General features: G+C 45.4%; 1 protein-coding gene across 11 annotated transcripts in view; it reads left to right on the forward strand.

Moving 5' to 3' along the window:
- BRCA1 (BRCA1 DNA repair associated) overlaps positions 1-27,789 on the forward strand; it is a 510,976-nt gene that overhangs the window by 108,665 nt on the left and 374,522 nt on the right. For all 11 annotated transcript variants that reach the window (XR_015296056.1, XR_015296057.1, XM_086924044.1 and 8 more), the window contains one exon: positions 1,757-1,837. Coding sequence is in view for 9 of the 11 variants with exons in the window: in XM_086924044.1 (XP_086780170.1) it covers positions 1,757-1,837 (81 nt within the window). In the remaining 2 variants the exon portion in view is untranslated. The remainder of the gene's footprint in view (positions 1-1,756; positions 1,838-27,789) is intronic.

Here is a 27,789-nt window from a genome sequence, read left to right on the forward strand (position 1 = left end):
AGGTATATTTCACATATACATTTTAATTCAATAAAGATCAACACCAGACCTAAAAATGCAATGTATTGCAGTCCATTAGTGATTTGGTTTGAATTTGATGAAGGCAAGAGCGCTTCCTGTGTTGACACCACTGGGCCTTTCATTGAGTGCACATATCAACTTTATTAGGGCAACTCAAGTTGTTAATCTTTCCATAAAAAGGGCACAGCGCAAGGTTCTGCGCAAGATGGCATCTCATGTTTTTAAAACTTTTTTTTGTTTTTTAACTTCTATCAATCTGAAACCTGGGTTGTCGTCATGGAACATTGTTAATTTTACATTATATATTATTATACCAGCAATATATTATATTACATATTACAATATATATATTTATTTATATATGTGTGTATATATATATATATATATATATATATATATATATCATAGATTATATATTACAATATATTACATTATGTATTATACCAGCAATAGTTATTATATCTAAGTTTAATATGTCGTCAAGAACATGTTTTTTGAAGTTGATGAAATGATGGTGGATGAGGTGACTTGCACACAGTGTAAGCATGTCTCTGGCTGAATTGAGACTTTTCACCTCTGTTCTTAGCTCAAATAGTCATAACCTGTTGTAATAAGATTTCAGAAGTCACTTAAACGCATGTCTATAGTGGTACAGGTGGGTAATTGAACAATGATCGATTGAAATGGATTCAGGGCTGTCAACATAAGGCACCCTAAACAGCTTGTGATATTTATAGTCCTTGGAACCAAGGTCAAATAGCAAATCAATTTGCATCTCACTGAGGCCCATCAATTCCGTAACACGCCTGTCTCTTAGCATTTCGGATTGGACAGTCGCTTTTGGGGCGGTGCTATGGCTTATTTACATATGGTCAGCCGATTTCTTCAGTGAAGCAAAAGAGGTTAAAAACAATGAATGTCCTGAGCATTTGTCAGTGGTTTATATAGATTGAAGTGTTCTCTGGCCGTCACCTTTTCTGAGCTGTCGTTACTGTCCACCCATAAGCCCATGGTCCACTTCTTCTTTTTTGTTTTTTAATGTTTTATTGAAGTTTTATATATCATTACATTCTGAACAAACAATCCCCACCACCAAAATAGATGGCATTACATGTCTGACAATCTTATGCAGACTCGTGTCAATCTCTTCGTATGTCACATCTCCCACGACAATTGTCCCGAAAGATACATAGTTTGTTTTTTAAATTAATTTCATTAAATAGACCTTAGTGCAATATTGACAGGCATATAATACAGATCCCAAAAGATACATTGCAATCTGCATTACTCCAGATTCATCACTTCCCTCCATCTCTCCTCTCCCCGTATCCCGTGATGGATCTGGCTGGTCCAGGAGCACCCCTCTATGATAGTTCACCCGCCAGGCCCTTCCATGGGCCCCACACTTAAGTAAATGTGCTTGGGCCACATATATCTGTTCTTCCGCTCACATGCACCAGTCCATGTTGGCTTCCCATTTGTCCACTATCTGTCCACTACACATTGTTTGTGCTGGTGTTGGCCTACAAATGGAGTTTTTAACCAGTGCCATTCAATGTGCTTTTGCTGAAAACCGCTGTATACACATGGTTGGTTGCCTTGAACCTGCTTTGGCTTTGATTCCTGTGGGCAAAGGGGATGGAGCCTGGTGGAGAGGGGTCAAACGCTAAAGTGACATTATTGTTTGAGTGAATTAACTAGCTCTTCTTAACATGGAACCTGTTTCTTCTTGTAGGTTCTGCATGTTGAAGCTCCTCAACAAAAGGAAGAAAGGCTGTGCACAGTGTCCGATGTGCAAGCACGAAGTGACCAAGAGGTGAAGTTCTGCGCTCGGTTGGATGGATTCTGCAAGGCTTGTGTAATAAATCAAGAGCCCGTGGGTATTGGCAGCCGAGTGTTGCAGCTAGTAAATCATTAATTAGGGCTTGTCCGAACCAGCCGACGCAGGATGTTCCTGGAGCGTTGGATTATCATAAAAGATGGCAGCGGGCCAGTTGGCAGGGTGTTGTACATGCCTCCCGGTATGGGATCGGCTGATCATGCACTCGAATGGGCTTCTATGGCCTCTGTGGTGTCAGGTTCTGGTTTCTGGGCTGGATTGGGATCCTTGCACATCAACTGTAAACTTTGCACGTTAAAGTAGAATTTGCCATCACAGGATGGCAAAGCTATCTTACAGGAGAAGAACTCTGAAGCCCTTCAGGCTCCCTCCCTTGAAATAGTCACAGCATTTTGCCATTGTGTGGCACTTGATTAATCTAAGAATTTACATTGGAAGTGAGAGCCCCGTCGCAGGTCCTGCAAATTACAAGTATCAAGGGACCTTCTGGTTGTGTGTCACTGTGGAGCTCTGGCCCTGGGCCTGCTGCCAAAACTAATATTTCATCGAGCCTATGTGTAAATATATTTAAAACTATTCTAAATCCTGTGGCAGAAAGGCCATCCTACCACGGTGCGTTATGGCCGTGTATTTCCACTTAGGACAGCTGAAAAAACAGACCTTTTATTATAGTTGTAAAAACTTATGCTGCTCGAGGATGGTGGAATATGTACGGCAATAAACCGCTTTGCTTCGGTCTGATTCGTCCGGTATCTTTTTTAGTAATGTGGCGTCAGAACACAAGATCCCACGACTGGGGTTTGGCCAAAGTCCTATTGCATTCTTGATAAACGTTCTGTAAAATAATTTTTTACTTTTGTGGACAGTTTTTGGTAGCCTATGGTACTACTTCTAGTCTATGGTCCAAGTTTATTCTTAATTCATCTTTATCGATTAACAACCTTAGAGCTGTCTAGCAAGAAGGGCGTGTTAACTTACTGTTACTTAGCCGGTGCAGGTCAGGCATCTGCCATACTTGCGTTGTATTCTCTGGGCTGTTCCGCTACCATATGGGTACTGGGCCGAGCCCCCACGCCTGAGGCCCACTGATGAGTCTCCGGGTCTCTGATCCAAGGAGATCGGCGAACGGTCCTCTCCCTTGCCATAGATGCTGGTACCTGCCCTGTAGTGGCACCTCGATGCGCTGGTTCGATGTTTACAGCGGAATTATCAGCTTCCCACCTGCAAATCCAGCTGAGAATGTAGTGTAGCTACAGCACTTTTCATTTCATCATGGGCAAAGGATCACAGACACGCTATTTTCATGCGCCATGAGGTCTTTTGGTGCAATTTATGTGAAGATTGTTTTGGATTAATCATTATGCACAAAGTAGCTTTACGCTGGTGCGTCCATCTTGAAGGCTGGCTCTCTGGCACCCTCGTGTATTGATCTTGTAAGTTGATCTCAGGCCTTAAAAACTCAGACAGCCATTTTAGTCCTTAAGTTTAATGAACAGGTTTCCACTCTTCGTACAAATTAATTACATCCTACTAGGGGATATTAGCAACTGAGATCCTAGATTTCCAATTATTTATAGACACATTCTTCTAATTAAAACTATAGGCATATGTTACCAAGAACATGGATTATTTTCTGCACCCTGTGTAGCATCTGTTCCTGCCAAGAAGGTGTGATTTATCCTAGAGTAACACAACGCTTGTAGTCGTAGGTCAACTTTAAATTATTGTAAGTTGCTGTTTATTCTATTTGCATCTCATTTACCATTTGCATCTTTCTATTCCTCCTTTCTTCACCCCCTCCTCCCTGTCTTGAAGCAGCTGTTTATAATTGCATGAATATGTTAGTCGACTATTAAATAATACTAATATTTTATTTTCTATCCCACCTACAAATATTTCCCGCTCTTAATTTACATGCCATTTTAAATTTTTAGTTCAAAAGTGGATGCCCTGCTTTTTCATATCTCAAGTGCTTAGAAAGATAAACAAACAAATGCTCATTATCTCATATGCCATTTATATAGTGATTTCCATTAAGTTGTACGCCTTTTTTTGAGGTGTGCGTGTCCTCTGCTACCACTGGTCTTCTCTTGGCTAGCAACCTTGATTGGATTTTAGTAAATCCCTAATGCAAACCTGTATATGTATTTAGATAACATAATATCTGCATGGTTTTGTATAGAGTGCCAGTTAAACTACAGGAGCCAGTTCTCAAAAAGCACTTATCTATTATAGGGCAAGTGCCAGCTTAGGCATTCAGGAGGTTTTGTACTTCCACATTGTATTATTGTATTGTATTAGACATTTATATAGTGCAAAACTGTCACCCTACGGGTATCCTGGCGCTTTGACTTCAGACTAATTGGCACTTGAGCAGACTCACATAGGCAACAAAAGGTCTAGATATCCCCATAGGCCCATGGAATAGCCAAGTTTTCAGAAGCTTTCTGAAACAGGTCAACGAATTGGCCTGTCTGATGGTCTGGGGAAGGTCATTCCAGAGTTGTGTGGCTGCCACGCCAAAGTCACTGCCCCCATCCTGATTCTCTCAAAACCACAAGTCTTTAGCAAATTTACATTGGAAGAGCAGAGCTGCCTTTTCGGATTATACCAGGTAAACCTCTCCTGTAGGGGAATAGGGCCCAGACTGTGCGCCGCTTTATTCACAATACACAGAGATTTAAAATAGATTCTCTTTAATAGGCAACCAATGTAGATCTTTCAGGGCTCCGGTCGTAGAGGCCCTACGTTGCCTATGCAGAGCCAACTTTGCTGCCATAGACTGGACTCTCTGTAAGCTCTGTACAATGGACTGCGGTGCTCCCAAAAATAGAGCATTACAGTAGTCCAGTCTTCTAAGAATTACACTCTGTACCGCAAGTGAGCGAGTGTCCTAAGGCAGAAGCGGGAGGATCTGCCGTAACATCCGCAACAGCAAGAAGCATACGTTGGCAGTTTTATTTGCCTGGGATTCCATTTGGAGACTACCATCCATTAGTAACCCCAAGTTGCGCACAGTTTTGGCAGGAACCAGGGGATCATCCTCTGGAGTGAGCTTAAACTCCCGCATTGAATGTTGAAACCATCTGGAGGATGGGCAAAAAAGCACCTCTGTTTTTCCCCCATTAAATTGCAAAGAATTCTGCCTGAGCCAACCTACTGTCTGACACATACACTCTTGAAACTTGTCCATCGCCACCGCTTGTTTCCCTTTCAGGGAATACACCAATTGGGTGTCGTCCTCGTAGTTAACCAGGTCGATGTTGTAAGACTTGATCAAAGCGAGTAGAGGGCACAAGTAGATATTAAAGAGGATGGGGCTTATCGCAGACCCCTGCGGAACCCCGTGAAGTACTAAGGACTGACTCAACTCATACGGTGGCATAGCCACTACCTGTTGCCTCCCTGTTAGATAAGTTTGTATCCACTGCAGAGCTCGTCCTTTTATCCCCCTACGTATTAGTCTTTCCATCAGTACTGTATGGTTCACCGTGTCGAATGCGGCCAACATATCTAGTAATACTAGAACAGAAGATTCTCCCTTGTCGGCCCGCATCCGTAAAATATCCATAACGGTAGCCAAGGCAGCCTCAGTACTGTGGCCCGGGCGGAAGCCAAATTAATCCATATCTAATAGGAGATTGTCCTTGTCTGGATATCCTCTAGATATCCAGACAAGGTTTTACTAACTATTTTCTCAAGAATTTTAACTGGGTATGGCAAAAGGGACGTAGGTCTAAAATTGTCCGGGACCACAGAATCAAGGGAGGGTTTCTTAAGCAAAGGGGTGACTACTGCCATCTTCCAAATTTCCAGAACCACTCCTTCTTCCAAAGATTGGTTGCAGATTAATCGCAGCCAGGGGAGGATATCCTTTGCAGATATTTTCCAGATTCTGTGAGGGAGGGGGTCCCGGAGGCAGCCTGAGGTGATACTTTGAGCCAAGTCATTGAAAAGGTCCTTTGAAGGGGCTTGAAAGTTTTCCAGACAGGTGGCTGCCATAAGCTTTTCCCTTGGTCTTTCAGTCAGGTCAAGCGAATTGTTGATATAATTGGGGCCTAGCTCACCAACAATTTTGCAGATTTTTTCTTCAAAATGTGCGGTAATCGCATCGCAGAGTTTCTGCGAAGCAACCACCTTGCTGCTGGTGCATGCTGGATGGGATAGATACCTCAAAATGTTAAAGAGTGCTCTGGTGCAGCTCGGGGCATGCAAAATAGAATTGGCAAAGAAATCTGCTTTAGCCCTGGCTATGCCCTCCTCGTATCTGACCTGAGCTAGTTTCAATTCCTTTCTATCGGTCTCTGAATAGTTCCTCCTCCATTTTCTCTCCGCCTTCTTACAACTAAGTCGTAGTGATTTCAATACCTCACTAAACCGTGGAGCAGAGGCTTTCTTCCTGTTTTTGAGTCTCTTTATTGGCACTATATTATCAAGAGAGCTACCTATAAAATTACAGTATACTTGATAGTTTTGTGGAGAAGTGTGGCTCAATGCTTAGAGCGGCAGACCTTGATGCAGCATGCTGGCCAGGATATTCTCGCCTCAGTGCCGATTCTAAGCATGGGTCTCACGCTGCAACTCTGGGCAATAGCTTGCTTAGTCTCCACAAAGGCCCCCTGATACACAAGGAATGCCTGGTTTCACCATGGGATGCCCAGGAGTGGACACCCCACAAGGAAAAGCCAGGAGGGGTTCCCTTGTGGTAGGAGTACAAGCGCCGGGATGCCTCCGGGTCACTGTTCGCGCTATACAAATACGCCACATTAAATTTACAGTTTTCATCAACGGATTTTGAGGGAGCAAAAGGATTTTGATCCGGAGGTGTCGGGTAAATCTTATTTTTAACTAGCTTGGCCCACTCTCTTCCCTGTCCGTAGGTTGTCCAACAGTTGGTACTATTCTCCGATCGGGGTATTAATATATGGAAGTGAACTAGGGAGTGATCCGATCAGCTTTGGGGCAGTATATCACCTATCTTGGTGTCTGTCTGGTTAGAAAATAAGAGATCTAACGTGTGTCCTCCTTGGTGTGTCGCCTTTTGTACCAGTTGGAACGGGTTACAGTTATCACACGTTTGCTTTAGGTCTCTTAAATGATTGCCAAGAGTTGAACTCCCCTAATATGATCATTCTGGAGTGGGCTAGGGTCAGGTCAGTGATGATATCGAAAAGTACTTGATACTGAGTATCTGATCCAGGGGTCTGTAACAAACCGTACCCGTGTTTAGTCTCCCCTTAGCCTCCTGCAATAAGAAGCCCATACAGGTGTAAAGTCCCATTTTTCCTTGTATAGCACTCCAATTCCTCCTCCTCTTCCCCACTACTCTAGGTTTGTGAAAAATGTTAAAGCCTTCCGGGCAGACAAGGCCCAGTTCCACCAGGGAATCTGTGCGTGTCCAAGTCTCTGTGAGAAATAGGACGTCCAAGTCCATATCCTCTACCATACTAGAGATCTCAGTATGGTGTTTTATCAGGGATCTACAGTTCATCAGCCCACAATTTAGAAAGCTCTTGGCAACCCTCGAAATTGCTAGGTGTTGGGAATTCCCCCCCTCTTCCCCGTTGCCAATACTAAGCAGGCTCTCCCTGGAATATATTATCCTAACTTGGTCTAGACTGGATTGGGCAGCATGGCTGGCGCTTGGCGCCACCAGTGCGCGGACGGGCGCAGATTGGCTTGCCTCTGGTGCGCCATCGGCGCACCCGCTGCACGCTTGCATTGGCTGTTTTAAATAGGCCTGCAGAAGCAAATGCACAAATCAGCCCATTGTTAAAAACACTTTTAATTATGCATTTGGCTACTTTGAAAGGCTTTATATGGGTGGCTGTATTCTTTTCTCCTTTCCATTGGTTCCTCTTTTAAAATTTTTTTTTTTTAGTGTTTTGAATTTACTGGACACAGAATCAGACCATTATAGGTTTACTGAAAATTGAATAGAAGCCGAAGTAAAATCTGTTACAGATACACAAACATACATTTCTCGGCAAATTTAAAAAATATACCAACTCACCTAAATCACATTCATTTATTATATAATATCCATGTACTTTATGTAGGTATCATGAAAATATTCAAATCTAGTTAGCAATTAAAACAGGATAGTGTGATGATGGGTAAAATATAATTTGTGGGAAGATTATAAAGTGAACAAGTTGAGTAACGTTTGTTCTATAATAAAGAAAGGTGGAGAGAGGAAGATCACCATCACATTCTCAGAATTCAACAGGTGGAGTGCCTCCTAGTCAGGATCATGAATTCTTTCAATTCACAAATAACTGATAGATACTGAACAATGCAGAAAGTTCAGAAGAGCTCGTCATGCAGCTACAATTTTGCATTGAAATCTTCCCATTGCGGAGACTTTTTCTCACTCGTAAGAACATCAATAGACTGGCCTTTGTTTATCTAGCAAAGGGCATCCTTTATTATGGAAGTAATAGGTATGCGTTAGGTATGTATGAATTCTTGCTAACCATGCTGGTGCAGCCTTTTGCCATAGGTTCAACCACTGTTAGCATGTCATGTTGTAGAATGGTCCAATAAATCACCCTTTTGTTTTAGTCTCCCCCTCTTTTTCAGCTTGTTAGGAAACCCTGGGTTAGAAATAGGGCCTCTAGTTGGCAGTGGTTTGCATTGCACCCTGTCCAAATAGGGACCCACAATCCTATCAGAGTAACGGTAGTGCACACTAAGTTTTCTTTTGCCCACCCTCGGGTAGCTTTGCTCAGAGCAGTCAGGCTAAATCCCAGAGTCAATGTGTAAAGTATTTGTTCACACTGTAACACAGTGAAAACATCACAAAAGTATGCCACACCAGTTTAGAAAAATAGCCAATATGTATATGAGTAAGAGAAGACCAAAATGACAAAAATCAATCATACACATGTAAAGTTGTGCATTTTTAAAGATTATCTGCAGTTATAGAGCTTGGAAACACACTAGTTCTGGCTGGAGCTGTAACGACCTGCTTGATGAAGTTGAATCTCAAAGTTTGGGGATGACCGCAATGGAGTGTGGGTCGGTTATGGAGTCGCACTGAACCCGGTTACAGTACCATGGAAACTATGACCAGACAAAGAAGTGAGGCGCCGGGGAGGTGTGGTGCTGTTTCCTTACTGTTGATGTGCATTGGCACATTGGTTCTCGGGTCGGTGCATTGCGCAAAAGAGGTGAGGCATCACTGAAGCTAGTGAGGCGCCGGTTCCTAAAGGTGGTCCAGAGTCATTGAACCGTTGATTCCTGGGACGGTGCATGGTACAGTAGAGGTGATGCAGCATTTGCGGCAAGGGAGGTTCCGCTGGTGGTGCAGGATCGATGCAGCGTTGAGGGTCAAACCCCGATTTTTTGACTTCATGGTTTTTGATGTCACACCTTAGGGCAATCGGTGCCGCATCAGAGCGCCGTGCCACAGACTACAGTGATGCGGTGCTCGAGACTCATGCTGTGGTGGATCTTTGGTGGAGCTGCGGAGGTGTTGGGGCCCTACGTTGCAAGTTGCGGTTGTTGCATTGAATGGGGGCCACGGCTCCGGTGCAGGGAGCGGTGCGGTGTCAGTGTCGCCGACTTCAAAGTTACACTCAAAGTTGATGTACTGGTTTCTTGTTAAGCACAGTACTCTCTTCAAAGGGCCCAGGAACTTGACTTGGCACCACTTGGCAGAGTAGGGCCCTCTGCAAAAAAGCTGAGCTTCTGCAGGTGAAGTCATTGAAGGCCCTAAACCTTCCAACAGGAGGTTAGCTCAACTCAAGCCCTTGGAGAACTTTAGAAAGCAGGATGCAGAGAACAAAGTCCAGTCCTTTCACTTCCAAGACAGAAGCAGCAGGCAGCATGCCAACACAGCAAAGCAAGCAGGAAAGTGGCAGTCCCTCCTGCCAGCACAACAGCTCTTCTTCTTGGCAGAATGTCCTCAGTCGAAAAGTGTTCTGAGCATGTGGTGTCAGAGGTACCGTACTTATACCCCTTTTAGCCTTTGAAGCCAGAAGACTTAAAAAAATGTCTTTGTAGTGCACAAGATCCCGTGTTTCCTGGCCCTGGCTCCAGAGACACTAGCGGGGCAGGCAGCTCTTTGTGGGGGGACAGGCACAGCTCTACTCCGGTGCAAGTGTCCGCTCCTCCCACCACTCTAGCTCAGGAAGACCCACCATCCTGGTGATGGGCCAGCAGGATATGCAGGGCACATCTCTGCTCCTTTTGTGGATTATTATTATTATATTACATTTATAAGGCGCACAGCTACCCAGAGGTTTCCCGGTGCCCAGGACAAATTGCAGACAGAGCAGACAGAATTTACTGGTGTAATAGCCAGGTCTTAAGGCCTTTGCAGAAGATTTTGTTGCTCGCTTCATGGTGGAGAAGAGAGGGTAGGGAGTTCCACAACATTGGGGCCAGATACAAAAATGAGCGTCCGCCCATACGTGAAAGATTGAATCTGGGAACTATGAAATTTGCTAGGGAGGAGGAGCGGAGTAGACTGGTCGGAAGATGTGTCTGTGCTAGGGAACAAAGGTAATGGGGTGCTGTGCCTAGTTTAATCTTGTACATATAGCATAAGGCCTTAAATTTCATTCGGTGCTCAACCCTGAACCAGTGATCACATATACGGTCTGTGATGGAAGATGTTTCCGGTACATGACGAAGTAGCCTGGCCGCAGAATTCTGTCTAGAGTGAATTCCCAAAGCCCAAATGTCATCCAACCTGGATGTGTATTCTAGGGACAGGCAGAGGCACAGACGGGTTACGTAAGAAAATGCCAACTTTCTGAAAGTTTTAGAGATGACAAAGGTGCCTGGTCTCGGATTTTGATGCTGTTTTTTATTTTGCAGCAAATATGAAGCTTCAAGTTAATTGAAACGCTTTTATGTTTTATCAAATAATTAGCTCTTTTAGCAACATTTTGTACTGGTACGAGGTTTAAACACAACCTTTAACAAAGAATTTAAAAAAATTCTTTGTTAAAGGTTGCTGGACAAATGTATAATGTCCAGCCTGGCCCCGTAAGACAAAACCCCTAATTTGACATAACTTTCTGAAAGTGGCATTTTCAGACCTGCAATTTAAAAACCAACTTCACTAAAAGATTCGCTTTTAAATTGTGAGTCCGGAGACCCCAAACTACGATTTTCTATCCGTTTCTAATAAGACGATACCCTTGTGAAGAGTTACAAGGTAGCTCCAATGCTAACTGGGACAGCTAGTCCTTGCTGTAGTGAAAAACGGGTTAAGCAGGTTTTCACTACAAGGATATGTAAAACTTAAAACCATATCTCTCACCTTTTACATACACTGCAACCTGCCCATGGTGCTACCTAGGGCATATGTTGGGGTGTCTTACTTGTACTGAAATGGAAAGTTTGAGCCTGGCAAGGAGGTGTACTTGCAGGTCGACATGGCAGTTAAAAATTGTGCACGCAGGCTCTGCAGTTGTACGTCCAAGACATGTTTGAAGGGATACTCAGGTGGGTATCACAATCAGTTCTGGGGGCCCACTAGTAGCATTTTATTTACAAACCCTGGACACACACAGTGTACTGTACTAGGGACTGATTAGTAAACTAAACATGCCAATTATGGGGAAACCAAGTTCCATTACGTTTTAGACACAGAGCACATGCACTTTAGCACTGGTCAGCAGTGGTAAAGTGCCCAGAGTCCTAAAACCAGCAAAAACTAAGTTCAGCAGACACTCAAAATCAGTAGGCCAGAAGAAACAAAAACACGCCAAAAGATGCCAGATCTAACACTCTGCACTTATGCTCTTTTTGGATGTTTTTGCTAGGCTAATGAAAAGATGGTTTTACAAATAGAACAGCTTAGCGATAAGAACCTCTTCCCACTGTATAAAGCCGAGATGCTCTGTGGTTCATCATGACTGTAGAGGTGACTTTATGGAAGGCCCTAGTAATTGTACTCCGATATAAATGTTGGACAGTTTGAGGAGTAATTATTTTAATGATAATCGTACTAGGAGATCATCTACCATGTTGCAACTTGTAGAAATGTAACAATATATTCTTTTGACCTTCTACTTCCACATTTATTTTTCCTTTAAGGATGCTAATTTCTTTATATAGATTTTTCAATATTCTGAACAGGCTTGAAATATCAAAAGCCAAAATAGAGATCAGGGTAAATACAAACGTGTAGATTGGTAAAAAGAATTTTCCTGGAGTGATTTTACGAAGGACAAAATGTTTTAAACCGATGCAAAGATTAGGATTGTGAGTGAGGAGCAGATCTCAGAATTAAGGGTATTCTAAAGCTTGGGACAATTAAATAAAATGTTTGAAAGCAACAAAGTGTGAAAAGTCAAGATGAAGTGCAAGTGGAGAACAGATCGTGTAAAGTCTTGTTGAAGTATAACAAAACAAACATGAAGGAGTTTTCAAGATACATTTCAGTTGATTTTCATTAAAGAAACTGCATTCACTTTCTTTGTCTACCAACTCCCCAGTAACTGGTTCTCATCACATATTCAACTTATCAAATTGCAACACCAGCGGCATCACATTATCACAAATCCTCTCCTCTGCATAATGAAATAAAACAAAATCACAAAATAACAATGGTCCGACAAATAAGAAAAATATACACCCAAAACGTATAAAGAACAGTAAATAACACAATAACTTCAAAAAATTCAGAAAATAATTATTGCAAAAAAATTATTTTTTACTAGTTTTTTCAACCACAATCCTGCTGTTATTCCAAATTTGACCATTTTCTGATTTAATAGACCCTTGGAATATCTTTAAAACTCTGAGAGGATCATGTGCTTCCTTTGAGAAGAAGTGATATTGTTGAACCTCACACTATTACCCACTTTCACCACTACATCTTTCTTTGTGCGTATGCTAGTTACCGTTTCTTTCAGCTTGCTCTCATTTCCTTTACCTTCAAGAAATTTTCCACGTTTTTGACTTTTACTTCTTGGCCTTATTTCTTAAGAACCCAGGGTGGAAATATCATGGAACAGGGGTTTCCACCTAAACAAATCAACTGGAGTTACTCCAGTTGTAGTGTGAGGGGTAAGTTTGCATTTTTCCACCCATTTGAATACTGCCTCCTTCCAAAACCTGCCATTAACCTGGGCCAACTCTATAGCTTCTTTCGAAGTCTGATAAAATCTTTTAACTGAAGTAAATTTTTTATGGCCAATCCCTTTCATCTCCAGGAGCTTTGCCACCTCTTTGGAGTCTAACTGCACCCCATTATCAGAAAACCCGTTCATGTGCAAACACATTAGTTAGAAAATGTATATCAGATATAGTGGCTTTATTCTGCACCACATCCACCTCGAGCCAACGAGAAAACATACACAGCACCAACAAGTAAGTAGGCATTCCTCTCAATGAAATAGGATCCACAATATCAAATTATATGTACTCACATGGTTTACTGGGCAGATTCCTATAATTTGTAGGAGGTGTCTGGAATTCTTGCAATGCGCACAGTCCGTGACGGCCCTCTTCTCCTTCAGAACCATCCCAGTATGCCACCAGTATGAACATCCCAGTCTCTCTTTAGTTTGAAATATTCCTGATGACCATTGTGTGCTAAGTCTATTCATCTTTTTTTCTCAAATTCTCAGGAGGTATCCACTTGGGCCCCCTAAATAACAGACCATTCTCCATTGACAGCTCAACTGTTATTTTTCTACATCAGTACAATGTTTATTCCATTACTTTTTCTCTTCTACCCAACTTAATGAATCTACCTACTTTGCTCAATAAAAAAATCATTTCAATCTCACTTAGCCTCTGTTCTTCAGTTATACATCCTACAGTAAAAACACACATTTTCACATAATCTTTCCACCACTCTTCTTAATGCTGTAATTTTTGGTCTCTGAGACTAACCAACCTGGAAAGGCAATCTGCTCGCCTTTTAACTACCCAGGGTGTGTAAAAAACACAAAATAAAAATCATGTAGTGCTACAATCCACTTGCAAATATGCATAGGTACAGAATCGAACCCTTCTCTTGGAACACCGCTTGTCGTAGTTTGTGGTCAGATAAAATGCAAAACTTCATACCCCACAAACATTTCTTGGAAATTGTAACCGCCCAGAACACCTCTAAATCTTCATTTTCTATGGTAGAATGCTGTTCTTCTGCCCCTCAAAGTGCTCTTGATACAAAAGGTATGGTCCGATTGCCATCCATTTGCTTCTTTTTCAAAATAGCCCTTACTCCCTTATCAGTGGTGTGGAAAAAGGGTAAGGCTATGACCTTCTTCAAGATTTGCCCGGCGCTAACCGCCTTTGTACCATTCAAATTACCAAGCAATGAGGCAGGCGCTGGAGACCAGAAGGCAGGAAACAGAAGTTTTATTCTGACGGAGCAGAACACATCAGATCAGACAACAAGGTATCGTCTCGAGGTGCTCTAACAGCCTCTCTGAGGCCTGGCCTCTTATATCCTGGTTTATGACATGTCAGCATTCTTTATTGCATAAAGGACTCTTTAAACTTATGAAATGACATCCCCATAATCCTTGTGTCAAACCCACCCCCACATACATCCACAATAGAGGTCCTCACCCTGCTGATAACAGGAGGGGGTTATCCCGCGGCTGAGTGTTCCGCCGATTCTTGGGATGTGTGCGCCTGATCGTATCCCATGGGGTGGGGAGGCCATGATCAATAGTGGGTCCTTTGAAGAGGAGCGACTCCATACAATAAGGGGCAGTAAATGGTATCTTCCGGCTTAGGCGATGGCCTCGGACCTGTGTGGACAGTTGGACTCGGGGGAAGTGGTCATCAAAGGAGTGGTATTCATGCCGCGTGGACAATTCGAGCGCGGAGGGATGGTTTATCAACAGAGGGGTATTCATGGAAGGAGAGGGGGTGTTGGTCAGGCGCGAGCGTGCCCCCAAGGACAGGGTCATGCAGGAGGAGAAGGGTTATGCTCATGGGAGGGAGGGAGGGGGGAGCCAGGGTGCGCGGAGGATGCTTGCAGGGTCAGAGGAGCGCGCTGGCGATCGATCGTGGACAGGGAGACCATGATACCTAAAATGGCTGTCGTGCACATTGTACGTGGGTGACAAGCTGGCGCAGATGATGTTCAGCTCGTAAACTAAAATTCCACAGTCCTCCCTTTTAACATGTCTCGCCAACTTGTCAGTTCGGATTTATCCCCATAAGGCCACGTATTTCTACTTCATAGAGGGGACTCATGTGCTCATTTCGGAAGTCCAAAGTCTTTGGGCACATACAGTTAGAAACGAAGCTGCACAAAGATGGCAGACATTGGATACCTAAACAACACCCACATAATATCACAACAGGTATCAGTACGAAGGAAAACAACCTCCAACCCCAGTCCTTCAAAGTGTCCCAAAACCAGCTCCCAAGTGAACATCCTTCTTGTTCTTGGTGAACCTCTGAGGAAAGTCTGTGGAGGTGTTCAATTGCTTTGTAGACTGAAGGCGAGTTATCTGGCACGTAGGTGCAACAGCTAGATCCGATGATGCGGCACGCTCCCCCTCGATCGGCTAGAACCACATCAAGAACAAGACGGTTTTGAAGGGTCACAAGGCGGACCGCCTGAAGCTCAGCCGTGTTGTTAGCGAGGATGCCAGCCGTGATGTTGATCGTTGTTTCTATTGCCTGGGTCAGGTGTCGGATAGCGCGGCTGTTTGCCATTGGGCCCCACAGGGGAACGAGTCCCTTTGCTGCATCCAGGAACTGTGCCCCAGTGGAGTCGGCTTGTCCAATGTCATCTGCACGCCTCTGCCGGTGATGGTTAGCAGGGGCTACATAAGTGGGGGGGAGAATGAAGGCAATGTAGCAAATACCCTTCCAACCTTTCGGGAGCCAGGTGTAAGCTTTGGTGCCACACACAAAGTACATGTTTGGAGAAGCAACGAAGGAAGGGGGATCAACTGAGTCCAATGTTCTGATGATTCGGCAGGAACTGCGACCCACCAGCTGTGTTCCCTGGCCTTCGAGACACACAAGACCCGTGACATTGATAACAGACAGAGCCACAGTCAGAGTGGCGGTAGTTTGTTTTCGCAGATGAGAGAAGGTGGATCTAGCTGGATTGTGGAGCACCTGTACTTCGACGCGTTCTTTGGCTGGAATGTCTTTAAGGAAGGTGGCGCCTGTGAGCGCAGGACACAGGGGAGCAGAGGTCTTTCCGGTTTTGTTCAGCCAGAACCCAGAGTAGAAGTGCGACACTGTCTGACTGGAAGTGGCGTTATCCTTGTGGCTCTCTTGCATGAGGATCAACCAGGCGAGGCAGGAGCCGTGAACTGAGAAAGGAGAAGGGATGAAGGGAATGGAGTGTCCAGTGGCATGCGGGAGCAACCCGCAGATCCAGCAGTTCGTGGCATTTGCAGCAAGGTTGTGTTGGTGCAACAGTTGCACGAAGGAATTGTTCCAGAACTCCCTGCGTCTTTCTCGGAGCTGAGGTGACAGGGAGATCAGGTGTGCTCTTTCATGGGGGTTGGTCGTGCAGTGGGCAGCAATGCTTGATGAGCCGGTGTGCTTTCCTCCAGGATCCAGAAGGAGGTCATGAGGAGGAGGCAAAAGAGGAAGACAATAAAGAGGGCGATTGTCTTCGATTTGTGCAAATTGTCAGTCTTTGGGTTCCTATAGTGGGTATTTCCTGTTGCTTCCATCATCTTCTTATCTGGCGCTTCCATCATCTTCTTATCTGGCGCTACCATCATCTTCAAGGTGCTTGGTAGCGGGCAGAACCACAGACTTCGTTTAACTTCTCTCCCGGTAACCCTTGGTTGTGTTTAGGTCACCGTTCTGAGATTCAACTTAGTCCGTGGCCTACTTAGCCGAAGCTCCCTCCTTTGGACGCAGGAAATACCCTTCTCTGGTTGGCACAGTGGGATCAGAGAATTTTGCAAGTTCAAGTGCCTCAGTATCGGGATAACAGTTCAATGTTGGTCGATCTTTGTTCAGGAGCTCTTCTTGGGTGTTGATGTTTTCTGTCGTGGCCAGGGTCGCGGAGACCTTCCGGCAGTGGTGTGCGTGCAGCCAGTGCCTCTTCCCCTCCACTCGAAGCGCCGTACGTGTGGTGATTAGCACTTGCCAGGGGCCCGTCCACCGGGGTTCCAAGCTCTTGGTCCGTTGGAAGTTTCGGATTAGAACGAAGTCCCCCGGTTGGATGTCGTGGCCTGGGCCCCTGGAAGCATCGGAGATGGCCTGCTGCACCTGTTGATGAATGACAGACAACGTTTTAGTTAACTTGCACAAATAATCAGACAGTAGGACGTCCGGGACGTCATGAATGGAGGTTGGTTTGGGAGCAGTCCAGAGGTTCATCGGTCGCCCGAATACAACCTCGTAGGGGGTCAAATGGTGTTTGGTGGGAGTGGAGCGCATCGATAGCAAGGCCAGTGGGAGGGCATCTGGCCATTTAAGTCCGGTGGTGGCCACTATTTTTGACAATTTCAACTTCAGTGTGGCATTATGGCGTTCCACCAGGCCGGCGGATTGGGGGTGGAAGACTGCGTGAAATCTCTGTTTCACCCCCAATCCCTTCAGGATTAGTTGGATAACCTCAGCTATGAAGTGGGGGCCATTGTCGCTCCATAAAATTCGACAAAGGCCATAGCGAGGAAAGAATTCTTTCAGTAGTACTTTGGCAGTAGTCATGGCAGTGTTGTCACGGGTTGGATAGGCCTCTACCCATTTGCTGAAGGCACATACAATGACCAGTACATACTTCAAGCCCTGACATCTCTCCAGCTGGATGTAATCCATCTGGAGGACCTCAAAGGGGTGATTGGGGGTCCCAAACCCTCCCCGGGGTACCACAGTTCCTTTCCCAGGGTTGTGTTGCAGACAGATAAGGCACTGCTGGACTAGGCGTCTGGCTGAGTCGGGGATTTTGTCGTTGTGCCAGACTTTGGAAATGAGTTCGATCATGGGTGCAGATCCTATGTGTGCGGGGGAATGAGCCATCGTCAGTATGGGGATCAGTTATGAGTCAGGCAGCAACCATTTGTTTGCATCTTTTGTTCGCCAGCAGCCCTCATCATCCTTCAAACCCATCCCTGCCCACTTAGTCAGTTCGTGAGGGGTGCTGGCCGACTGGATGTCTCTGATCATTTCTCTTGCGTCAGTCCATTTTTCTGCTTGTGACCTGGTCACATACATGCGTGTCACCGTCCTATTCTCAGCTGTGGTTCGTGCAGTGATGTCGGCTAGTGCATTCCCTTGTCCGACTAAGTCTGTCACCTTCTTGTGTGCCTGGCATTTGATCACTGCTAGTCGTTTGGGGAGTAGAACCGCTTCAATCAGGGCAGAAACCAGATCTCCGTGAAGGATGGGGGTGCCGTGGGACGTCAGGAATCCCCTTTCCCTCCACAGGAGCCCAAAATGGTGAACCACCCCGAAGGCATACTGGCTGTCTGTATATACGTTCGCGGTGGTCCCCGTGGCTATGATGCATGCTCGTGTGAGGGCTATCAGCTCTGCTGCCTGGGCAGATCGTTGTGGGATGCGGGCTGTCTCAACTACTGTTCGGGCTGTCGTTACTGCATAGGCAGCTGAAGTGGTGCCATCTGGGAGTTTGATGCATGAGCCATCTACCCATAGCTCTCCATCGGGGTCAGTGAAAGCGGTATCTCGGAGGTCAACTCTACTCCTAGTTTGTTCGTCCGTGAGGGTCACACAGTCGTGTATGGGAGGAACGTCTGGGTCATTTTCTGGCAGGGGCAACAATGTGGCAGGATTAAAAGTCGTGCATCTCTTTAGTGTGATGTGGGGTGCAAGTAGCGTCAATTCGTACCCTGTCAGTCGTGCGCTAGTCAAATGTTGAGTCTTGGTTTGGTTCAGAAGGGTGTCGACAGCATGGGGCACTAACACAGTGAGGGAGTTGGAAAGTACGATTCCCTCGCTCTGACGGATAGAGACAGCAGCGGCAGCTACTGCTCGAAGGCAGGCAGGCAAAGCTCTGGCTACAGGATCAAGAGTGGCGGAGAAGTAGGCACAAGGGCGCTGCTTTGGACCTATAGACTGAGTCAGGACCGACAATGCACACCCCTCCCTTTCGTGGGTGAAAAGGGAGAAGGGTTTGGAGTAATCCGGGGTTCCCAGGACGGGCGCTGAACAGAGGGCATCTCGTAATTCCTTAAAGGATGCTTGACACTCAGGGGTCCAAGGGAGCGGGAAGGGGGGCGTCTTTGGCCAACAGGGCAAGTAGGGGTTTTACAATGAGGCTGAAATTGGGTAACCATTGTCTGCAAAAAGAGGTTAGGCCAACCAAAGAGCGGACTTGCTTTTGTGTTTTTGGGACGGGGGTGTCTAGGATGGTTTGCATTCGGTCGGGTGTGAGTTTCCTCCCTTCTTAGGACAGGAGATGGCCTAGGTATGTCACTTGTGGCTGGCAGAACTGCAATTTCTTTTTGGAAACCTTGTGGCCATTTTCTGCAAGAAAGTGTAGGAGTTGAACAGTGGCCGTGATTGCAAGTGGGGTGGTGTCGGCTGCCAAAAGGATATCATCGACATATTAGATCAATACCACTCCATCCGGTAGCTGGACCGCGTCCAGCTGTCTTTTGAGGGCCTGGCTGTAAATACTGGGACTTTCAGTGTACCCCTGGGGAGCTCTACAAAATCGGTACGAGCGGGATTTCAGGGTGAAGCAGAAGAAATAACGGCTGTCTGGATGGATGGGGATAGAGAAAAACGCATTCTTGAGGTCGATAACAGTGAAGGTGGTGGCAGTGGACGGGATGAGGGTCAGAATGGTGGTGATATCTGAGACTACGGGGTATTGGGGTACAACCACTTTGTTGATCTCTCGCAGGTCGATGATGAAGCGGTACGCTTTCTCATCTCCCTCGCCTTGCTTCTTGACAATGGGTAGGATAGGGCTGTTGCAGATATTGCTAACCACTTCTTCGACCACCCCTGCATCTACCAGAGACTGAATGATCGCTACCAGTGCCTTCTCACCCTCGGGCGATATCCGATACTGCGGGAGTTTCGGGAGCATAGCGTCCTGTCTCAGTTATATGAATAGGGTCAATCGTCATTCGTCCCACATCAGAGTCATTTTTGGCCCATAGGTACGGAGGTAGGGTATCAAGCAAGGACAGGTCAGCATCAGTTATGGGGCACATGTGTCGTGCAGGGCAGGATTTGGGTAAGTCTGGGTTGTCGTACAGGATGACTCGGACTCCATCCGGGGAACACCTAATGGTAGCTCGAAAATGCTTCAGTAAGTCAATGCCCATAATGGCGTCAGGGGAGTTGGAGGAGAGCAGAAATGTTGTATCAGTGGTGTTGCTTTCTAGGTCAAAGGTGACGGGTACCGACAGGGGGTTAGTGGAGGGCGTCCCATCGAAACCTATTGATGTAATGTGTGAGCCAGACAAGGGTGCCCTTGGAATCAGTCGTTTTGATAACACACTACGTGTCGCCCCAGTGTCTACCAAAAATGGAGACTCTGTACCCAGGACCTTAGCAGTGACATAAGGACCTTGCTGGTCAACATAGAGCTCGACTGGATCCCTCCCTTGCCCCTGGCAGTCCTATGCAAAATCGGGGGCATTCTCACCGTCGGATAGTTGATACTGGTTCTGTCGGGGGCGGTCAAATGTGTTCGATCTCCCTGATCTGTCATTGTTGGTGTCGTTTGTGTGCCCTCGTCCTTGTCCCCTATTTCTCGGTCCACCCGCTACATCCTTGGGGTCCCTATTTCTGTTCGTCTCTAGCAGAACCGGACACTGGGATTTCCAATGGCCGAATCCTTTGCAGAAGGCACATTGGTCATCGCTAATGTCTCTACATCCAGTGTGGGGTGTTAGGGTGTGATCTTTAGAAGGGGGATTTCTAGGGATGGTCGATTGGTAGTTCCCCCTTTGGGGTTCCCGTCCGACCGCTATACCTTGTATCTGGGCTATCATCACCCTTTCTTTCAAATCTTTCTTCTTTTTCTCGGACGCCCTATCATTCTCATTCTTCTGGTGCTCGTAATACTGAGCCATCTGAAGGATAGCTGCGGGTTTGGAGGCCCCCCAACTACTCTCACTCGTCTGCAATTTTTGGGAGACCTCCTGTGATAGGCCCTTCACATAGTTTTGTACGAACAGGTGTTGTCCGGTTGCGGTGGTCATGTCTTGGCCACTGTAGTCGGAGAACACCGTCTCGAATCGGGAGAAGTATTCTGATACATCTTCTTGGGGTTTCTGACGACAGGCCGTGACTATCGACCAATCTACCTTTTTCTCTGGGATCAGTGTCTTTAACTTCTGAACTAATTTGTCGGGGAGTTCTAATATGTCCTTTACTGGTTTCCTTCCAGGCTCTCGCTGTCTATCTAGTTCACTGAGTTGCTCCCAGGTATGTCCAAACAGATCTGTGTGGTCAGCCTTCCGGATTTGCTTCCACACGTCAGCTGGCAGGCATAACCCGAAAAACAAGTCAATGTCCGCTAAAGTCATTATCGTCGAACCCAAGGCTGTGCCCAATTCGGTATAGAATGCTGTCCGGTTCTTTCTTAGATCGGGCAGAGTTTGTCTAAAAGTTAGGATATCTTGTCGGTCCCATGGTTGGTAAACCCAATTGTACACAACCCTCCCTTTTGCATCTGCGTGATTAATATCATCGTTTGTTCCCAGACCACGTGGCGGAATCCAGTATGGGGCCGCTTCTCTGATGGGCATCATAGTGTTGGCTACTTTTACGGAGGTCGTTTCAGGGACTGTAACCTTGGCTTCTGGTTTTTGTTCCGTGAGGTGGCGGAAGACCTCAAGCGTCTGCATGAAGAGCTCCGTCGCCTCACATTCAGTCCCATCTCCAACATCAATCTTCCTATACAGCGTTGTCAGTTTAGCGGGGCCCTTACTTTGATACCTATCCTCATATGCGTTCAGGGTGTGGTAGCTGAATCGCAAAATGAAATGCCGTCTGTGGCTGTCGGCATGCGAGTTATACATGTTCATTGTGTATTCTTCGCTCTCCCTTCGTTCCACTAGTGTCTTTGCTATTTTGTCAATCCCATCCCGCTCATCTTTGCTCAACCTGTTTGGTCTGGCTGGTGGGTGCTCGCTAACCTCGGGGGCATCTGGTGGTGCTGCTAATGTGGCTGGTGCGGAGGCCGTGAGGGCTGGTGCACTAGCGCTAAGGCCGTTCTCGCTCGCACTCAGGGCCTGCAGGTGTTGTTGGCAGGGGGCATGTAGATGATTGGGGGACCTAGCAGTAACTCATCGTTCGCCCGCTATTTGGAGGGCAATTCAGGGTAGAGCGCAGAGGGGGTCCTAACAGGACATTGACCTGTCGACCCTGATTCTTGGTTTTCTGTAGCTTCCTTTCTTTCCTTTATTTCTTCTTCTAATTGCTTAGCGGCTAGGTGGGCTGCCTTTCGTAATTCTTTCCCTATTTTTGCTTCTTCTCTTTTTCTTCGTTGTTCCGTTTCTTTGCGCCACATGCCGATACTATCGAGCATAGTGGGCGTAGTCTTATTTTTCTGCAGCGCTATTTCTAATGTTTTTATTTTATGCTCATCAAAGGAACCTATCAGTGGCCACTGAATTTTGAGGTCCGTTTTTGTGTATTTATGCCATAACCTAGTATAGGCAATAGCGACTAGTCCATGCTTGGTGAACATGTCCTTATTAGGGGTGCCTTCCAGTGGGGCTGGATGGTTCATCTCTAATAAGCGGTCCGGGCTGAACAGGCTACCAATCAGTGGGGAGAAGATAGGCATGACGGGTTACAACGGGGACAAAGGTCTGCACTACCTATCTTATCACGGCGGGCAAAGACCAGACGGAATATTTCTATTCTCCGTTGTTTGCAGGCGGTGAATACCTCAAAAGAACCAATATCGAACAATCAATGTTCGGTCAATCAAACAATCAGTGGGGAGAATAAGTGGGTACGACGTGTTAAAGGTTTGCGTTACCCACTCTTTTTCTACCTGCAAAGAGAGACCTTGTTCTTCCCTGTTTGCAGACAGAATCTCCAGACAACAATCCACGAACGACAGTTCGGGAAAACAGTGGGGGAGGAAGATAGGCACGACGGATTACAATGGGGACAAAAGTCTGCGTTACCTATCCTTCACTGTTTGCAAAGAGAGAGCCTGTTGTTTCTCCGTTTGCAGACGGTGAATCTCCAGAGGGATCAACAAAGCGTAATACTAGTATTATCCAAATCAAACAATCATTTCTCAATTTGTCGTGTTTACACGACCTTACCCGGACCGCATGGACGGTTTCCTGTCTTCCGAATCCAGCGCCCGATCGTCCTCTATTCTTCGCGATGTTCGTGGCAATCCTGATGGTTCCCAGTCAGGACCGTAGATCACTCGAGAGAGGTCTGTTCGGAACTAGTGAAGGTCGGATGATCGGCTGTCAGACGAGGGTCTATCGGACACGAGCTCTCCCGATCGTTGCAGTCGTTCACTCTGTCGTCGGGACCTCTCCCACTGGATCCACGTGTCGCTGATGGGCCCCACGCTTTAGGACGCCAATTGTGGAAAAAGGGTAAGGCTATGACCTTCTTCAAGATTTGCCCGGCGCTAACCGCCTTTGTACCATTCAAATTACCAAGCAATGAGGCAGGCGCCGGAGACCAGAAGGCAGGAAACAGAAGTTTTATTCCGACGGAGCAGAACACATCAGATCAGACAACAAGGTATCGTCTCGAGGTGCTCTAACAGCCTCTCTGAGGCCTGCCCTCTTATATCCTGGTTTATGACATGTCGGCATTCTTTATTGCATAAAGGACTCTTTAAACTTATGAAATGACATCCCCATAATCCTTGTGTCAAACCCACCCCCACATACATCCACAATAGAGGTCCTCACCCTGCTGATAACAGGAGGGGGTTATCACGCGGCTGAGTGTTCCGCCGATTCTTAGGATGTGTGCGCCTGATCGTATCCCATGGGGTGGGGAGGCCATGATCAATAGTGGGTCCTTTGAAGAGGAGCGACTCCATACAATAAGGGGCAGTAAATGGTATCTTCCGGCTTAGGCGATGGCCTCGGACCTGTGTGGACAGTTGGACTCGGGGGAAGGGGTCATCAAAGGAGTGGTATTCATGCCGCGTGGACAATTCGAGCGCGGAGGGATGGTTTATCAACAGAGGGGTATTCATGGAAGGAGAGGGGGTGTTGGTCAGGCGCGAGCGTGACCCCCAAGGACAGGGTCATGCAGGGGGAGAAGGGTTATGCTCATGGGAGGGAGGGAGGGGGGAGCCAGGGTGCGCGGAGGATGCTTGCAGGGTCAGAGGAGCGCGCTGGCGATCGATCGTGGACAGGGAGACCATGATACCTAAAATGGCTGTCGTGCACATTGTACGTGGGTGACAAGCTGGCGCAGATGATGTTCAGCTTGTAAACTAAAATTCCACAGTGGCATCTGTAATCTCGCAGCAAGATAACCCCGAATTGAAACTTTTCAAGTTCTGGGCTGTAGTAAGACTTTCTTTTATGTCAACAAATTCCTTCTGACACTCTAATTTCCATGAGAAGACTTTTCCTTTTTTTAGTAAAATCAAGGAATGAACCTTGAGTAAAACACTGCCATGCCTAAAAATCGTTTCACCTCTTTTTTTCTTGGACTGGGCAACTCCAGAATAGTTTTCACCTGCTCATCTTTGGGACGCACACAATCTACAGACACTACATGACCCAAATGTACCAATTATCAAGAGCAAAATTTACATTTGTTTGCTTTTAACTTGCCTCGCTCTTAAAAGATTTCAACACTTCCTTGACGTTTCTTATGTTCTCCTACTGAGTGTTGGTGAAAATATGTCATCTTGAAAGAATTTCACACCAGACAAATCATCCAACAAACTGGTCATCAGCCTTTGGAAAACTGTAGCTGCTGAGCATGATCTATAAGGCCTTCTGTTAAACCTTTATCTCCTGTAAGGGGTTATAAAGGAGGTTAGGGACTTAAAATCTTCACTGAAACGAATCTGGTGGCAAGCTGATATAAGGTAGTGAAAAAACATTGCAGCTGTTCATAAGGTTACTATTTTGGTGAAGTTCGGGAGATGGAATCTATCTTCCATTACTACCTTATATAACTGTCTTAGATAAACACACAATCTGATCTTGCCGCTATTAATAGTATCTACCACCACTGCCACCAACCACTCAGAGGCCACCGTCTCAATTATTCCTTCCTCACACAATGTACAATCTCCCTCTTCACAGCATTCTGCAATCTACGTAGAATATTTCGAACCTTAAAAGCTAGAGGCACAGCATTTTTCTAAACATATGTGATGCACATTGCTTTGCACACACGCAATTTTAGCAGAGAATATTCAGGAAATTCAACAAGCAATGTCTCTGGAAAGCTATCTAAACTGTGCCACAAAACTTGTGAAGTTGCATTGGGATCTGAAAATAATTTCCAAGGGTTTTTGATGTGGCCAACTCAATATGGTATCTTCTTTTACACACTACTTCTGAACTCATTGTTAGCATAGAAATAATCAGATCTTTAGGCTCGACTCCGCCGCTATATGGAGTGGCATCTGGTTTTAACAGATGAATCTTCCCTTCAAAATACATTGCATAGTCAGTGTCTGGAAAAATTAGCTGAACACCAGAATCCATGATTGATACATTAATACCATTAAACATTACTAAATCGATTGGATACTCCAAAGTTTGTTTAATAATGCAGTCAACACCATTTACTACTTGCAGCACAATATCCTCATTTTCATTATAGAAATTTCTGATATGTTATATTTGAAACTCCGGATTCTGCAACATTTTGCAGAGAAACTCTTTCTAACAAAAAAATTGCCCGAAATGCTAATGCAGGATGTTTTAGGGAATTTGCCAAGTGTCACTGACGACTACAGGTACCTTTATTTCATGTACCGATGTGAAGTTTCAACACTTACCGACTTTGGAACCTATGCTTTGTACAGAGAAACAAAAATTTCATTTAGCGAAATTCCAGCATGCACTCTAAGGAATGTTCAACAGTTTTAGCTATTTTAAGGAACTCATTTAAATTTGGGTTATCCTTGAGTCACAGTTTCTCTGATTTTATTGGATCTGCATTTTAACATGAATTGATCACAAATTCTCTCTTCAGATTTCTAGACAAAATGAAACAGAGGCTAACCTGCCTAGATCAGTAATTTAATCTTCTACAGATTTGTTATCCCTGTGTTGTCTCATAAAATAATGGTATGGCTCCAGAATGTTTTTAACAGCAATTTCAGTTTATTAAAGCTTGGCGTAACTTCATCCTCTTCGCTAGATACATTTGGTAAATTGTCAAAAATCTCTTGACCGTACCCCCCTCCCCCCCCTAAACAATGTAGTAACACTGTTTTTTTAGGCATGAAATGAGAGCAACATACTATAAGATAATTAATAAAACCATTTTCCATTTGGAGGAAGGTATGTTTGGTTCTGTTGCTAAGAAGGGAGGACGGGTGATGTGTTACATAATGATATGAGATTTCACTGATCTATTACATGAATGAATTTAAACTCGAAACCAAAAGTTGAATTTAAAACTAAAGGTATTCTGAAGCTGACCAAAGGAAGTGATAGTTTGTGCAATGTGTCAAGTAATGGTGGATTGAAAGAGAAGCTGGACACAATCTTTTTCCTTTTTCAGTTCGTTGTGATGATCTGGGTTTTCAATTTCCATTCCCCCACTTTCAGTCCCTGTGATAATGCAGGGGATTTCTCTCTCCGGTCGTAATTACGGTTATATTGTCTTGTCCCCTTACTGAGGTTCTCTTAGGGCGTGCCAGTTGAAGAAGCCAGGAACCTGGAAAAGAGGGAGCAAGTCAGTACTCCTCTTGCCAGTCTTGGTTTTTCTCCCAGAATGCCAGACAGGAGTGGGTTATAGAAGGATGTCTTCTCCAGGGTCTTGCCCCCTATTATCTTTCTCTCTTTTACTTCACTCCATTCCTGATTGTCAGCCTTCATGGGATGGGGTTGGGACATTCTGCCTCTTTTATATCCTGCAATGCCTCCCTCTTTCTACAATACCATGGCATTCTGGATCTTTAAAAGGTAGGGCATTATGAGATCTTCTGACCTGGTTTGCCAAGACAAGGAAAGATTGTGCAATCTAATAGTGTGGCCAAGGGTTGGCTCAATGCCCGACCAGTTTCCACCACCATCAACAGCACAGGAACCAACAAAGTAAAAAAAACAAGCATTTGCAATGCAATCGGTCTCGCCTTTGGGACCTTATATGTATTTCGCTATGCAGCACATTAGCCTGGGTCCTGAAAAATCTACTGTTCTTTAACATGGAGGGAAAGTAAGCACCAAACTGTGTGACACATCAGCACGGAGAGAAGTATAGCCTTTCAGCTGGAAATGGTATAGTCCAAAGCTCTGTTTTGATATAAAATCAGGGCCTTCTGTGACCATATCTATGAAAATACAAGGTTTGAAAAAAATATTATGGTCTACGGGTCCTCGAGGAAGACCATTTCTATAGGCTGTATTCTAGAGAATGCTAAAGTTATTCTGGTATTTTACTGACCTCTGCTTTCTAAGAAAGTTAAATCGAGGCAGTTGCCAGAAAAATTTAAAAAAAGAATGTCCCTCAGTAGAAAGCAATTCTGCTATTTCATTAACCTCTGCTGGTCCTTTTCTATTAAGACAGTTAAATAGAGGCTGATGATCAGAAGAAAAGTCCTTCAGCGTAAGCAGACAAGTCCTAGGGCTGATCTCCAGAGCCCACACAGTACATACACATATAAGTATATACTAATCTACAGGGCTTTAGGTGGGCCGGGTCTGCGCACTGGCAGATTTTTAATGGAGGCCTCGAAACTGGTCTCTATCGGGCTCTGTTTTGTGCCCTGGCACAGGCGGTTCGTTTTTTTCCAGGCTGCAGTGACAGCAGGCACATCTGTGCGCTGCTCACACCGCACACTTCTCACTAGTGGAGAAGTTACGGTAAGGCGTCAAGCCAGGTGAGCCTTGTAGGGGAAGGGAAAT

This window comes from Lissotriton vulgaris, chromosome 5 (genome assembly GCF_964263255.1).
Source record: "Lissotriton vulgaris chromosome 5, aLisVul1.2, whole genome shotgun sequence".
NCBI lineage: Eukaryota > Metazoa > Chordata > Amphibia > Caudata > Salamandridae > Lissotriton > Lissotriton vulgaris.